Source organism: Schistosoma haematobium, chromosome ZW (genome assembly GCF_000699445.3).
Source record: "Schistosoma haematobium chromosome ZW, whole genome shotgun sequence".
Lineage (NCBI taxonomy): Eukaryota > Metazoa > Platyhelminthes > Trematoda > Strigeidida > Schistosomatidae > Schistosoma > Schistosoma haematobium.
This window is the reverse complement of record NC_067195.1, coordinates 40278887-40295292: the sequence shown is the minus strand read 5'-3', so window position 1 is coordinate 40295292 and position 16406 is coordinate 40278887. Positions and strand designations below refer to the sequence as shown.

General features: G+C 38.7%; 1 protein-coding gene across 1 annotated transcript in view; it reads right to left on the bottom strand.

Moving 5' to 3' along the window:
• Positions 1 to 7807: 7807 nt before the first annotated feature.
• OSBPL9 (Oxysterol-binding protein- protein 9) overlaps positions 7808 to 16406 on the bottom strand; it is a 50280-nt gene continuing 41681 nt past the window's right edge. The window contains exons 10-11 of the mRNA XM_051211367.1: positions 11262 to 16093; positions 7808 to 9422 (exon numbers count right to left, since the gene is read on the bottom strand). Of these exons, the coding sequence (XP_051071423.1) occupies positions 15802 to 16093 (292 nt within the window). The 3' untranslated portion in view covers positions 7808 to 9422; positions 11262 to 15801. The remainder of the gene's footprint in view (positions 9423 to 11261; positions 16094 to 16406) is intronic.

Below are 16406 nucleotides of genomic sequence, written 5' to 3'. Positions count from 1 at the left end.
CTGTAGCACCTATGCTTCCAGGTAGAAACCTGAGAATATTTAACAACAAGGGGTATGTATTAGTAAGTTACAGCCAGGTACTGTCCTTGATCCGTTAGAATATTTCAAGTGTTTTAGAATGCGCCAGCTGCAGCAAATTCCAGAATTTGAGTTTCATACTAGGATGAAACTGCAGTCCTGCGTATCCAGATTTTTGTTGATGATGTAGCTAAGATCGACTAGTGAATTTGACTGTTAAAACACTTGTTAAAAGTAGAAACGTATCCCTGAAGTCCGTTCTTGTGTTTTGTGTCTTCCATTTCAGAGTATCGCCCCTAGGCTTTTGTGTTAGGACAGAGTTTAAGTAGTTATGCAAGGTGATGCTAAGGAGTGTTTAGAATTTCATAGACCTATCCTCTAATGGGCCAAATTTAAGTGATTTGAGGCACTCTTTGTACGGCTTGAATTTCAGTCTCCTAACTGATTTCGTAGCTCGTGGTTAGTCACTTTGAGAAAAATAGTAAAGTGATAATTTGAGTGCTTAGAGAAGACTACTGTTTCAAGAAATAAATAGATATGTTGATTAGCTGATGATGAGAACAGTGTGAACAGACGAAAATGAAAGAATAAGTGGGGAAACGTAATTGATAATAGACAATGTATGAAATGGTTTCAGATTAGCGGTTGTGATAACCTTAGTACAATATGGTACAAACATCAGACACAGCCGCTCCAAGAGGGAGATAGGAATCCTTGGGTGAGTACGTGTTTATCAAGTTTCATATATAAGCCGTCCACTGAGAAAAGTATCATTTGTCAAATTATGCAAAAAATCGTTATTTCTGGTCTTTGGTTCAAAAATAGTACGACCAGTATCTCAAGCTGTCATCTCGCTATTTATATATTGCGAAATTATCTTGAAAACTGTTCAGCGACAACTGCTTGTGGGTGACTAATTATCCTAAGTTATACTTTACCTCGTTTAAAGAAAGCTGAGCATGAGAACTTTTGGTCTTTTTCCACACTGTTTAAGGTGTACGTTCGCCAAAATCATTGTACTCACAACACTGTCTTACCCGTTTTCTCCAAAAAATGAGGGTTTTTCGGAAAAATAGAACTTGTTTACAATTTATCGTTTTACAGAACTGATGAAGATCAACTTTAAGACGTAAGACTATTATCACTGTGCTATAGAAGGATAATAAGCGGTGGGATAATAATATACCAAAAAACTCCATAGCTCATGAGACTCATAAGACTTTTGCATGACTATGAGGTGCGAAAACTACGTATAACGCATACATAAGCCTAAATAAAATCTATTTCATCAGTGACAAAACCTTATTCCCCCGGCAATATCAAGCGCTGAAAATAGTTGTTAGCCACACCACTTAACATAAGTGTCACCGAAGACGGTTTAACAAAATCTAAGGAACATAAAATTAGCAAACGTGTTATTTGCTCATATTTTGTACATCTTAAACAATTATATTTCACACTACTACAATAACAATAAGACTCCTGCTGGAGCGCTTCTAGTTTTATATTTTGTCTCGAGACCGAGTAAATGAGATGTGTTAGAGATGCATATATATCCATGTGAAACAACTTTGCTTAAGAAATGCATAAATAAAAAATTATTTGAGCCGTTTCAGCTCTGCCTTGGCACTTGAGGGATCTTCACTCAGAAGAATTATAACGTCTCATGATAAAGCCAATATTTTGCGTAAATCACCAGTCAGAAGCATCACCTGAGAACCAAATCAACTATTGGCATAGTTAAATGGGATTTTCGGAATATTTGGGAGACTAGAAGGGCCAACCAAAATAGCTATGGAAATGAGGAGATACAACTTCTTATTTCTCGGAGTCAGCGAAACGCATTGGACCGAAGCTGAACAACGAAAGCTGTACTCCAGTCACGAGGAGGAAAAATCTATACACACCCAGAGTATCGCTTAGACGTTGTACAAAAAAGCATGAAAAGCACTCTTAGAATAGGGATCTCACGGATCCAAAATCACCAAAGCATTTTTCAAAACAAATTAGAAATGGATCACAAAGTATGCTATCAAGTGCTAAGCATCCGTCAATGAAGATGACAAAGATCAGTTCAATTAGAGGCTGAAGTCTGTCGTAGCAAAGTGCTTGGGAAAGGACCAGACCACCCTGATTGTAAACCTAAACACTGAAGACGGAGTGGACAACAATGAGTAAAGAGACATCATGTTGCGGGACGGATTGGGAGAAAAGAACGAGAAAGGGAAGGTATTTACATATTTATGTGCATTCAATGAAATGGATATGGATGACACTATTTCTTCTCACAGACCTATAAACAAAGCTACATAGATTCCACCACTCCGCCTGGAGTCCCTCCGGGGGCTACTACCGGTCCCAAGCCCGGATAAAGGAGGACGGTTGGGCATGGGGTTAGCGACTCCATCCCGTAGAAAACTAACTCGCCAAAAAAACGCTAACCAGAAAAAATTATTCAAACCTTTTAAACTCTGCCCTGGGTGCCAGAAGGTCTTCATTTAGGAGAACGATTACGCCTCATGATGAAAGCCGAGTTCCTTCGGTAGTCACGAGGCCGATGCCCCTTCTGACAACCAGAGCAACCATTTATTTAGGTACATGGAATGTTCGTACAATGTGGGACACCGGGAGAGCCTTCCGAATTGCTGCAGAAATTAGGAGATACAACCTAGAGGCGCTCGGGATCAGTGAAACACATTGGATACAAGATGGACAACAACTTCAAAACAGCTTCTGTTATACTCCGGCCATGAAGAAGAAAATGCCCCACATACACAAGGAGTCGTATTGATGCTGTCCAAACAAGCACAAAATACACTTATAGGATGGGAATCTCATGGACCAAGGATCATCAAAGCCTCCTTCAAAACAAAGAAAGAGGGCATTTCAATGAACATCATCCAATGCTATGCGCCTACCAACGACTACAATGAAGACGCTAAAGATCAATTCTACTACAGGCTGGACTTCACCGGATAACACCACGCAAAACCAAATCGACCATATCTGCACCAACAAAACGTTCAGGAGGACGTGCGAATCAAGGTAGGAGCTGATATAAAATCAGATCATCATTTGCTGGTCGCCAAGCTGAAATTGAAACTCGAGAAGTACTGGATAATGGGGCAAACAATATCACAAAAGTTCAATACGGCTTTTCTTCGGGATACTGACAAATTCAACAAATTCAAGATAGTCCTCAGCAATAAATTCCAGGACTTTCATGATCTACTCAATGGAGAACGAACTACTATGGAGAGCAACTGAACGGGGATCAAGGAAGCAATCACTTCAACATGCCATGAGGTCCTTAGCCACAAGAAGCAACATCACAAGGAATGGATCACTGTTGATACACTGGATAAGATTCAAGAAAGGAGGAACAAGAAAGCAGCAATCAATACCAGTCGAACAAGAGCAGAGAAAGCCAAGGCACGAGCTGAATAAACAGAAGTAAACAAGCAAGTGAAGAGGAGCATTAGAACTGACAAACGTAAACATGTGGAAGATTTAGCAATGACTGCAGAAAAGGCTGCAAGAGAAGGACACATGAGACAACTGTGTGACACAACAAAGGAACTGTCTGGAAATCACCGCAAACCAGAACGACCTGTGAAAAGCAAGGAAGGCAAGGTAATCACCAACATTGAGGAACAACGAAACAGGTGGGTAGAACACTTCAAAGAACTTTTGAATCGACCAGCCCCACTGAACCCACTCAATATCGAAGCAGCACTCACGGACGTCAACATCTGAAGGGAAACGCAGGATACATTGGACATCTAGGATGTAGCTGGATGATCTAGACTTCGCAGATGATCTGGCTTTCCTATCGCAATTGCAACAACAAATGCAGGAGATAGCGAACAGTTTGGCAGCAGCCTCAGCAGCAGCAGGTCTCAATATACACAAGGGAAAAAGCAAGATCCTCTGATACAACACAGCATGCACCAACCCAATCACAATTGACGGAGAAGATTTGGAAGATGTAAAAACCTTTACTTATCTGGGCAGCATCATTGATCAACATGGTGGATCTGATGCGGATGTGAAAGCGCGGATCGGTGAAGCAAGAGCAGCATATTTACAACTGAGGAACATCTGGAACTCAAAGCAACTGTCAACCAACACCAAGGTAAGGATTTTCAATACAAATGTCAAGACAGTTCTACTGTATGGGGCGGAAACCTGGAGAACTACGAAAGCCATCATCCAGAAAATACAGGTGTTTATTAACAGTTGTCTACGCAAAATGCTTCGGATCCGTTGGCCGGACACTATTAGCAACAACCAACTGTGGTAGAGAACAAACCAGATCCCAGCGGAGGAAGAAATTAGGAAGAGGCGCTGGAAGTGGATAGGACACAGATTGAGGAAAGCACCCAACTGCGTCACAAGACATGCCCTAACATGGAATCCTCAAGGCCAAAGGAAGAGAGGAAGACCAAAGAACACATTACGCCGGGTAACGGAGATAGACATGAGAAAAATGAACAAGAATTGGATGGAACTAGAAAAGAAGGCCCAGGACAGAGTGGGTTGGAGATTGCTGGTCGGCGGCCTTTGCTCCATTAGGAGTAACAGGAGTAAGTAAGTATGTAAGTAAGTACATAGATTCCACCAGATCACACCACAGAGAACTAAATCGACAACATCTGCACCAACAAAAATTTCGGAAGATCCGTGGGCGGGATGAAAACTATGTAAGGAGCCGACATAGTTTCATATCACCTCTTGCTTGTGGCCAATATGAAATTGAAGCTGAAAAAAGCACACGAAAAATGGGAAAACAGCATCAAAACAGTTAAATACAGCCTTTTTCTGAGATACTGACAAACTCAGTGAAATCAATTTAGACCTCAGCTTATATATGTTGTTCTTATTAAGATTCATCATTAATGATCCAATAAGCTTCTTTGCTTTAGATGCTTGAGATGCAGTGTGTTCGGAAAAGTTGAAACTGTTGCTTTAAATCAAACTCGAATAATGAACAGTGTTGAGAGGTTTCATTGTATGTTTGTGTATAGCCAGATTTAGGTTAAAGCTCGGCCAATGTAAATAAACCCACTTTTGTCAACATTAATTGGCAGATTTCAAGGAACAGGCCATTCTTAAAAGTTATTTATGTCATCTTGGATTACCGATGAAGTGTAGGTTTCTTTGGTAGAACACGAGAATTAATAAACGATTTCTAGGCCATCATCAAAAACGAAGGGTTTACCGTATCGAAAAGATGTAAACATCATTATTCGAAAGAAGTGAGTGTAATAGATCAATCACACTTCTTTGTATAACCCCACTTGTTGCATTCATAGGCTTGGAGTAGCAAGATCTAAAGCGAACCGTTCGGCTAAGTTCTGATAAAAAGATTTGAACAAAGATGAAGTGAGATTCAGCATACCTAATAAGGACAGTTTTATAAGAAAGTTGTGTGAGATACTATCGAAGGCCCTACTAAAATCGAAGCATAGAATTATTGCTGATTAACCAATATCACTTCGCCGGGTAATTTGATGAAAAATTTCAAAGTAATGTGGAGCATATGCGTTCAGTTGTAGATCACCAACGTAGATGATCTATGTCGAAATGATTGGAGGCCTACTTGAATTAGACGGGAATGGTGTGACGAACTAGCAAACGTCAAAGTCACACATTGCGGTCAGTACCTTACGTCGATTGCCTGATTGACGTATCAAGGTATTATAGATGCTTTGAAGACTGTACAACACAAAGGACTTTATTACAGAATTATATTAGTTAAAGTAAATACAAGCGAAGGTAAGACCCCCGCCGCATGGGCCAGTCCATGGCGTACAATTAACTGATGCGCGTTGGTTGTCCTTGACCTTGGCGAGGATCGATGACCGGTTTGATACTCAATGACCTAACTGCCGGATGATTAGGCTAGGGCCCAGTGGAATTTCACTGGCCCTACACAGTCAAAAACCCATGTTGAGATAGGTAGATGATGCTTCCCGAAAGTAAGAATGATATTAGCTCTGTGTGAATCTTTTTTCATGATTCGTGATAGCACAGATGTCTTGTTAAAGGGCCTATAGTCACTAATATCTCTTCATGATCCCGTTTTCAAACTATGAGAGATAAGCGATGTTTTCCATACACATTGACAAGTTTCATATTCCAGTTGTAAAATGAATAACGGTAAATCTCTGCTACCGTACACCACGACTGATGGCATTTCGCCATCAGTTTTACAGTTATGGGACCTTTTTGGGGTAGTTGTGGTAGATGTGAGATCAATTATGGATAGATGCTAAGGTGTCAACAATAGAATCGTATTGATAGAACTTTCGGTTTTGTGGTCTAGCATAGAGAAAAGTGGTTGAACTGTTGATAAATAGTATCATAGTTGAATATAATGTTGCTGTTAACTATGTAGAACCTGGTTGTACTAAGAGTATTTGATTTCATGCAACATTTGAAAAGTCGGAGCATTGATAAGTCTGAGTTTTTACTATCTAAGGTCTTATTCTCCATGAGATACTTGCGTTGGGTAAATCATCTCTGTCAATCACGGTAAGCATACTCTGAGGCGAATATACGTCATGTTGCATGTGGTAGCGGTGCTTCCGCTCAAAAATATTTTGGCCCCATTTTAGCATTATTAATCACTTGGTTAATAATTGTGGAAGTGCAGTCAAGACAATGCAACACATCGTGGTATAAATCGGAAAACTCTGTGTCAGTGTTATCTGTGGTGAAATTAGATTCCCATGGTAAGCATCGAATAAGATTTTCAGTGCACTTTCGGGTTTGTTGAACAAACTGCCTGCTCTGGCACATTGTCGCAGCCGTAAGGTCCGATGGTACGGCTTGGAGAAAGAATAATACTCAAAACGATCGTAAGGCTGGAACAACAACCTGTCAGGATATTGGTGAGAATTCTTTGCGACCAATTATAGTTAAGCAGTATCGATATATTCAAAGAAAGAAAAAGAAACTCAGAAAACCAGCACATTGATTCCTCCATTAGATATTTCAGAGACATTCAACTACGACGTTCTAGTAAACACCACTTTCCGGAAGTGATCCTTCTGATCTTAACTGTGTGGTTGTATAGATCTCTTGACGTATGATCACGTCATCCTACAGTGATTTTACTCCTAAAGACAATACCTCACATAACCATCAATCTGCTGTGCTATTCGATGAACCAACCTTAACATGTGATGTGAAAATGAGAGGCCAAATCTGACTTTATTAGGTATGGCACTCAACGTCGAAGTAGAATCACGAGATCGCGTCGGGTTAACTCTGAAGTATACCTCTTTCATCTGCAGCTCTCAGGTCATACGAATTTGTTTGCTTTGACTAGCTGCATCCATATCATTTATCAATGAATAGCATGTTCTATCTAGCTTCTTTTGCCTCGCAATATATATCCACATTTTCTTTTTAAAAATACTGAATACATCTGGACTACGCTGTTAGTCAGAAAGAGGTTAGTACGGGTAACGTACGATCGTGTCATAGTAGTAGTAATGTTTCCAAAACTGGCCTTACTTATAGGATGTTTCACATTAAGTTCGATGAACTCTAATATACTAAGGACCTGAGCCACACTTCTAGCTCTTCAGTAATCGCATTAGTCTTGGACAATTTTTATACTTTGACCTGCAAGTTAAAATGTGGACTACAATTTCTACCACAAATTTACTTTTTCATACACAAAGCGACTAGCATATTTCTGAACATAAGTAGACTATCTGGAAATACAATAATTTCCCCTACATTGTTAGTTTTTCCGTCTTTTGTTTCAACAAGTTACCTGTCATACCGAATCAATGGAAAGCAGCCATAGCGTTGAAATAGTTTCATCGGTGGTTATAGATCAATCCACTATCCGTTTCCTGTATTGTCTCATGGTTAAGCTTTTTCTGATGTGTCTTGCAGAAACTACACTAATCGCAGATATCCAGTACGTGGTAGTATTTTCCAAAGATCATCAACAGCCGCATCAAGACCACATCTTTTATCAAAAGTGCATTTTCGTATAATTAAATCACTTCTATGATAACTATCGACTCTTAAGCTAATGTGTACAGTAAACGTATTTAGTTATGTAATTTGAATGCACTGAACTATCTAAACAAATCTACTCTTACAGTGTTTATTGAGACAAAGCAGAATATATCTATATTATACTTGATATAAGTCGAGTGGAGTCATATCTCTGTAAACAGCTATATTTAAAATGGAAAACAAGAGTAACGGCTGTAACTCCGATTTTTGAGAAAACGATGAGTTAGCAAAAATAGAATCAAACATTCGAAAAGTTTAAATACTGAAAATAGTTATCGACCTCGACAGGTTAACACAAATTATATAGTACATAACAAATATGATCATACAGAGAAATAGTAGGACCCTTGTTTACACACACATGTAACTATTCTACGGTCAGAGCATTTAATACATCTTGCTGACTTTCTTTGTACAGAAGGAAAGTAACAAACAAGCGAACAAGTTATAGGAAGCTTAAAAGGAAAAAAACGATGAAAGTAAATGGGAAAGAAAAATATGGTAGTACAATGCATCCATTTTAATAAAAGTTTCAAAATAAAAATCAAACTAGAGAAGCAAACAATAAATAACAGAATTGAATGTTAGAAGTGAAATATAACGGAAAAAAAAGCGAGATGAATAGAGAACCAAAAGGGGGATAATATCGTTTGCATTATGATTATTATGGAATGAATATGTAATCAATCCGAGCACCATTTAAGAAATTATAGATAGAGGAGAGAGGATGTGTAAAACCACTAGAGAAATGTGCATTCAAAATCGTCCATGAAACTGGTTTTGAAAGAAACACAAATAAGTGCGGAGAACAAAGACAATGAAATGTAAAAAAAAAAGATATTAAAGGGAAAAAGATCTTAAAAATTCATATTATCTCCACTTTGAGCAAAACAAATATTATTGTCGAGCTTTACATTAATTGTGATAAACCGGAAAAAAACTGTAATTTCTAAAAATCATATGAAGTTATAAACTATGGACTGGGGAAATATTCAATTATAGGGATTGAAGAATTAGTTGTAGTAGCATGGACTATCTGAGGAGAATCGGTTATTGCGTTGTTGCAAGAAACTGGATTAACAACTATATCCGGTGAACATGCTAAATTCGTATTTTTGGAGATTGCTCGTGGTTCAGTGGGAGAACTATTTTGATTGAGTGATTGATGTAGGCGTTGAATTAAAGGATGTCTATAAATCCAGTTTTCTCCCTCTTCACGAAAGTATTTTGGTGTCCATGTATGTTTTGAGTCTCTTCTCTGTCGAGCTAAATCTCGTTGTCGCTGTTCCAAACGATGTTTAGCATCTGATGCTGCATCGATATTACCCACTTTTAAATTATATGTCACTTCCTCCCACAATCTACACAAATGTTGAAAAGAATTTAGGAAATGTACATTGAATAAAGTAATTCCTCCCAGCCTACTGTACTGAATACTTTACGATTCATTACAAAATAGCAAAGTAATATAAAAAAGCTTCTTGACTAACTTATAAAATTTCATCCGGGTAGCCGTGTACTTATGTATAGGTAACGGAATCAATCATAACAGAAGATAACTAAACATATAAAAGACATTTGTGTAGCTGAACTCATCGATTTCATAATTTTGATAGACTAACTATCCGTTCACTGATTAACGTCGTCATTTACAGAAAATCACTAATCCACTCATATTGTTAGTTTATACATGACAACATGTAACTAGATGACCGAAATCCTATCAAATATTATTTATTGTCTTTATTTCTCAACAAACTGTATGCTGAATGAAAAATATGTTTACACGTTTCAAAGAAACCTTACTTTATGTTATGCTGAAGTTATGATATAAAAGATTAAACGCTTTTATACTGAAATCATTAGTAACAAATTCTGTCGTGAACGGCAGGAACGCTTCCACGATCTCAACAGTCAAGGCTTAAAAGAAAAAGCAACAAATCATACAACCTACTAGAAGAAACTAAAGATAGCACAAAGCCCTTCGATTATCTCTTTGAGTTGATTGAGTATCGAAAAAATCTTGAAAATAACATAAAACTAAATAATGATGAATGATAAGAATCAGATAATAACATCATCCGTCAGAATACGTAGGTTACAAGTTGTCACACTATGAAACACTAGTGAATGTAATAACAAAATAAGCAAGCAGAAAGAGTTAAGAAGATAAATAATAAGTGTAAGGTAAGACTTTATGTTGAACTTTTGTTTGAGAAGTGTTAATGTGTAAACTATTCATAAGTTAGCCAGATAATAACTAACTGTAATTGTTATATCCCGATAAGAATAATGAATGGTAATTTTTGGGATCCATTTATGGACCATTACTATGAGTGTATTTTTATCGTGTAATTGTTATGTAACTAGACTGTCCATATTCATGTCCCTCTTATTATGAGTTTTATTTTGATCTATGAACTATTATTATACCATTTACCATTCTTGAATTATTCCCTGTATGTTAATCACTACCTCCCACATTAACAGCCACTTTTGGCCAAATATTGTACAAATGTTATTTTCTATTTTATGGTACTTTGTGGTTTGTTTGATTGGTATATGAACTCAGTATGTTTGAAATAAATGATTCATATTGCAGAGGCTGAGATTGGCGTTCTGGACTCAACTGGCTGGGCTAGGCGGAAAGCAGGACCAATCAGGACCCTAGGCTGCTCGCACGTGTCTTATGAGTCAGTTGTCCGGTTGGTAGTTCGCTGCTCTCTGATTGTCGGAATCGTTGTGTTGTACAATAAACAGGGCACACAGGTTCACAAGTTATAACAGTAACCAACTGAGAAATTTTTAGAATGACGAAGAACAGTTAGGTGAATTATGATAAATTAAATGAAGAATAGTTTCCATAACATATGTTTCCCAGTTTTATAAAATAGGAAAGTTTAAAATTATTCAGACGACAATCAACGTGGTTGAGCACTACATTAGTAACTATTTTATTAATATGTTTCCCAGAGACAGTATTTAATCTCCATATTCTAACTTACTTTACGAACGGCAAAAAGTAAATGCATGTTATGCGAAATTCCCTACTAATACTCTCTCTCTCTCTCTCTCTCTCTCTTATATATATATATATATATATATATATATATATATATATATATATATATATATATATATATATATATATATCAATTACCATAATAGATAAACTAACAAACGAAATCACATTAACGAACCGTCTTGATTCATTTTCTTCTTGGAGAGATCGAGGAAGGACATGTTTTCTTACAGTTGGTAGGTTACGGGTATCAATGAATAACTCATTTTTCTACAATATTAAAAAAAATTCCTAAAAGACATCTGAATTTTATGTATATGATCATAAATGACCTATAACAAAAAGTACAGATAGGTCGATTACTAAATAATAACTACAGGTAAAATCCTCATCGAACCACGTGACCAGAAAAATTGAGTAGTATAACACTGTAAACAATCGAATTAATGACTTAAAAAGGAAATGGGGCTTTTTATCGCCTAAGCGAACAAAATTATGGACACTTACCTGAAGATTTACATTTCTTTGTGTAAGATTGCAGTAATTCTGTGCTTGATGACTGACACAGGAGTTTGATTGACTTAAAGATTTAGTAGTCTTTTGTTCACTCGCTTCCAAATACTAACATTAACAAGTTATATATACTTAAGCCTGACTGATTTTATACTTCTAGAATGCCTATACAATCAATTAAGAACCTCCCAACTGTTGTCGCTATCTTGACGTGGTGGTCGTGCTTGCTTATCGTGATGAACCAGATAGGTTATACTGGCTGGAACAATCGTTCATCAAGGTCCTACCATGCCAGACAGGTCTGTTGAAGAACGGTAAGACTAAAAGCAGCAAACCCAAGGTCCGAAGGCGAAGTCATACTGCTGACTGTGCAGAGGTGTGACGACAGTAAGATGTTTCCCTCAGATGACCAGCATAACAGCGACGCTGTCTTCCCACAAGGAGGGGTGGGGTAAGAAATGGTAGACCCTAAAAATGCACACCTCGCCTTATCCCACGGATATCCGCCTCCGGCGGTAAGGTCTCGACAAGTACAGAGCTAACACAAAAATTACTCGAAAAAAGGTCGTGTGTGACTGACCTCAAGCAATTGTCCCTTGGGCATTGTGGTTACGCTCTCAGGTCACTAAGACCACTTCTAATCGAATTTCCTTTTCAGGTACCTCCAGAAGAACCCTTCCACGGTGTGGGCAACCGGGAAGTGATAACCGCCCTCATACCTCTAACAGCACTCAAGACCACTGTATTCCTAATCAACCTCGGTCTTCACTTCCTATTACTCCTCCTACATCGACTTTCACCTCTAACCTTCCTTTTTCGGCTTCCTCCTCAAGTGTCACCATAGCCAACGATTCTAGTGCTCAAAACACTGTTCCAGGTCTACTAAAACCTCGCACAAAACTACACATTGGAGCCTTCAACATACGCACCCTATGTCAAATCGGTCAACAGGCTTCCTTGGTTAGAATCCTAGAATCTCGTACCATTGATGTATGCTGTGTCTCTGAAACACGCATACAGGATCCCAGTGTGGTCATTCACTTGACCTCACCTCAGCGAAACGGAGAGCCAACGAGATACACCCTCCGAGTATCTGGTGACCCGACGGCCAGCTCTCGTGGACTGACAGGAGTAAGGATAGCACTAAGCATGAGGGTGGAACAAGCACTGTTAGAGTGGATCCCCGTTAACAGTCGTTAATGTGGTGTTCGGCTAAACGGCTCCGTAAGAACTCGGAAGGATAGAGACACATGTCGTTGCCTTTTTGTCGTTTCTGCTTACGCTCCCACCGACTGCAGCTCAGGTGAAGTGAAAGATGAATTTTACAGAAAGCTATCTGAACTTCTTCAGAAAGCTAAACGTTCAGACATAGTACTTGTAGTAGGTGACTTTAATGCCCAGATAGGTAGCTCAAACCAAACAGAAAAACATCTAGATGGGTATTTTGGTATTCCGGCACAGCAAACAGATAATGGTGATCGTCTGCTGTAACTATGATCAGACAATCGTTTATTTTTAGCAAACACAAATTTTAAGCATAAGGAGAGACATCGTCTAACATGGCGACCACCTGCACCAAACCAAAAATTGACTTAAATAGACCATATTGGCACCAGTCATCGTTGGAGTGGGTTGATAGAAGATTGTCGCTCATTCTGGAATACCTGCTTGGACTCTAACCATGCTCTAATATAGGAACGCATCTGAAATAGCCTTACTGTATGCAAAAAAGCCACACTAAAAAGACCCAATAGAACTGAATTGAGTAATGAGAAAACAAAAAGTAAGTTCCAGGAACAACTGAGGTCACACTTTAGTAGTTCTGGAAACGAAACTGACCCACAGGTTGCTTGGAATGATATATAAGCAGCTGTGGAAACAGCAGTGACATCGATTAGTGATTTAAAACACAGGGTTACAAAAAACCAATGGATTCCTTCAAGGTCTATTGCACTGATGGATTCTCGTACTCATCCCATCAGGCTCTGAACACGATGAAGAGCGTAAACAAATCAAATCTAGGTTAAGCAGAAGTCAAAGGAACGACCGTGAGCAGTGGTGGGCAACGAAAGCAAAAGAGATGGAAAAGGTGGAGGCTATAAGGAACAGAAGACAGTACTACAGACTAATACAAGACACTGGAATTAATAAGTCAAGTGTAAGTGACAACATCTCGGAAAAAGACGACACTCACATCTGCTCCTAGTCCAGACGTTTAGAACGATGGGCCGAACATTTTAGAGAACAGTTCAGCTGGCCTTCAGCTACTCTACAACCACCCACCATTTCCAGACAACTCGAATAGAACATTGAAGTAGGTCCCCCAACTCTTGCTGAAGTTCAGAAACCTAAAGCTAATCTGAAACGAGGAAGAGCAGCTGGTCCAGATGGATTGGCTGGAGGTCGTTAAAGATGGTGGTCCAATTTTAGCGATTAGGTTGACTAATATTTTAGCTAAAAGCTGCGAGTTGGACGTAATCCACTCTGACTGGTCACCATAACTGATTGTCCCAATATAAAAGAACGGATCAAAATCATCCTGTGATAATCATAGAGGGATTAGTTTGACTAACATAGCATCTAAAATACTAACCAAAATAACTATCGTGCCCCTAAAGTAGACTCGTGAACTGCAAACACGAGAGAATCAAGCTGGCTTCACAACTGGACGTGGCTGCATCGACCACATATTCATCATTCGTCAGATTCTAGAACACAGGCATATTTATCGGCGTCCGACAATGGTGGTCTTTCTTGACTTGAAAGCAGCATTTGACTCGGTAGACCGCGAGATTCTGTGGCAGTGTCTGTCATTGAAAGGCGTACCACAGAAGTACATAAACCTCGTGAAGGTTCTTTACTAGAACGTTACCAGTCGTGTCAGAGCTTATGGCGAGCTGTCATCTGTCTTTGCAACCTCAAGTGGTGTCCGTCAAGGCAGTCCACTTTCTCCATTTTTGTTTAACTTCATCGTAGATCTACTAATTGAAATAACATTCTCGTCTACTGAATTCTCGGGTATTGATCTCCATCCAGGAGGTCTACCTATCGACCTAGAATACGCAGACGACATAGTCCTATTGGGTGGAGTAGCTGATAAAATACAGAGTCTTTTGGTAGCACTGAGCGACAATGCCAGAATGTTTGGAATGCGCTTCTCTCCCTCTAAATGCAAGTTGTTGCCTTAAGACTGGTCTGCGTCAACACCTGAACTAAGGATAGGGAGTGAAGTGGTCGAACGCGTTGGCAACTTCACTTATCTTGGAAGACTGATCAGCTTTAATAGGTTGGTGTCTGACGAAAGCTTTGCATGGATTCAGAAAGCCCGTTTGACTTTTTCCAACATACGTCACCTATGGGATATCGGTCTGTCAAATAAAAGACGGCAGTTCTGTTCTATGTTACGGATGCGAAACGTGGCCATTGAGAGTTGAAAATACTCGTAAGCTATTAGTATTTGACCACAGATACCTTAGAAATATTGCTTTCATCTGCTGGGATCACCAGGTAAGTAATATTAGGTTAGACTCAGGGTATTAGGGAATGATGGTAAATCAGTTGATGAGATTGTGAATCTTCATCGACTGAGATGGTTGGATCATGTGTTGCGTATGCCTGAACACCGATTCCCACGACGTGCAATGCTAACCGGTGTTGGAGATGGTTGGAAGAAAGTCAGGGTTGGCCAAACCAAAACGTGGCATCAGTCCTTGAAGTCACTAACTTCGAGCCATGATGACAGATACGGACTACATGGCTGAGAATCGATCACAATGGCGTCGGTGTATACACTCTCTGTCTTCCCTTAAACTAAGAGATCAAAATTCGCTTCATATCTTTCTTTCTACGAACTAATTCTTTCTTCCTGTACTATATCCTTATATGCAATCTTTCTTTTATATATTACCACCTCTAAATTAACTACTTATATGAATCCGGTGTTCATCTTGCTGTGCTAATGCCGTATTGCAACTTGGACCGATGCATATATGTGCCTAGTCCTACGTTGTAGCTGACTGACTGACTGAATTAAGAGCCTTCCTCATAAGGTTACTAAACCTTCCATTTATGATTTCTCTATGTTTGAAATTATTCCATAGGAAGAGCGAACCTTTTGTCGCTTACTTACTAACATCCACTGAAACAATACAACTGCAGGTTAGATGAAATCAGCCAACCATTGATCACAGTATAGTGCATTAAACTCAAAATAATAAAAAAGGTGAAAGAACAACTTGGAAAACTGCTTTTTTTTTTGTTTTTTTTCTTTCACTTACACCATGAGGCCACTTCGCTAACATCTTATCATTCCATTCACCTTCAACAATAAGAAATGCCTTCTTATCATTAGGTCCAAAAACCTCAGCACGTAAAGTATCTCGTTTACCACCATAAAAAGGTTTTGTTCGAAACTCGATATTAGCTATATAGCCAGTTTTTAAGCATGTGATGCTAGTTTTCCCACCCAATTCAATCCATGGAACAGTGAGAATGTTTCTGTGATAAAATGTAAACGAGCATAACAATATACACGATTATTCGTGCACAAATGTGAAAATAAATAAGAATTAAAAACAGGAATGTTAAACTTAAAACATGAAAACTATCCTTTATAACTAGTATTAAAATAAAACAGGCAACAATTGGTTGGAATAGTAGTTGAAATAGGAAATGACTTATTATTTGCTAATTGATGAGATGTATGACAAGACTCCATAACAAGTATATTTGAGGGGAAAATAAGTGCATTCTTCAACAACAACTTTAAATAGACCAGATCTATACATATACGTTTTTATTTAATCGTCGG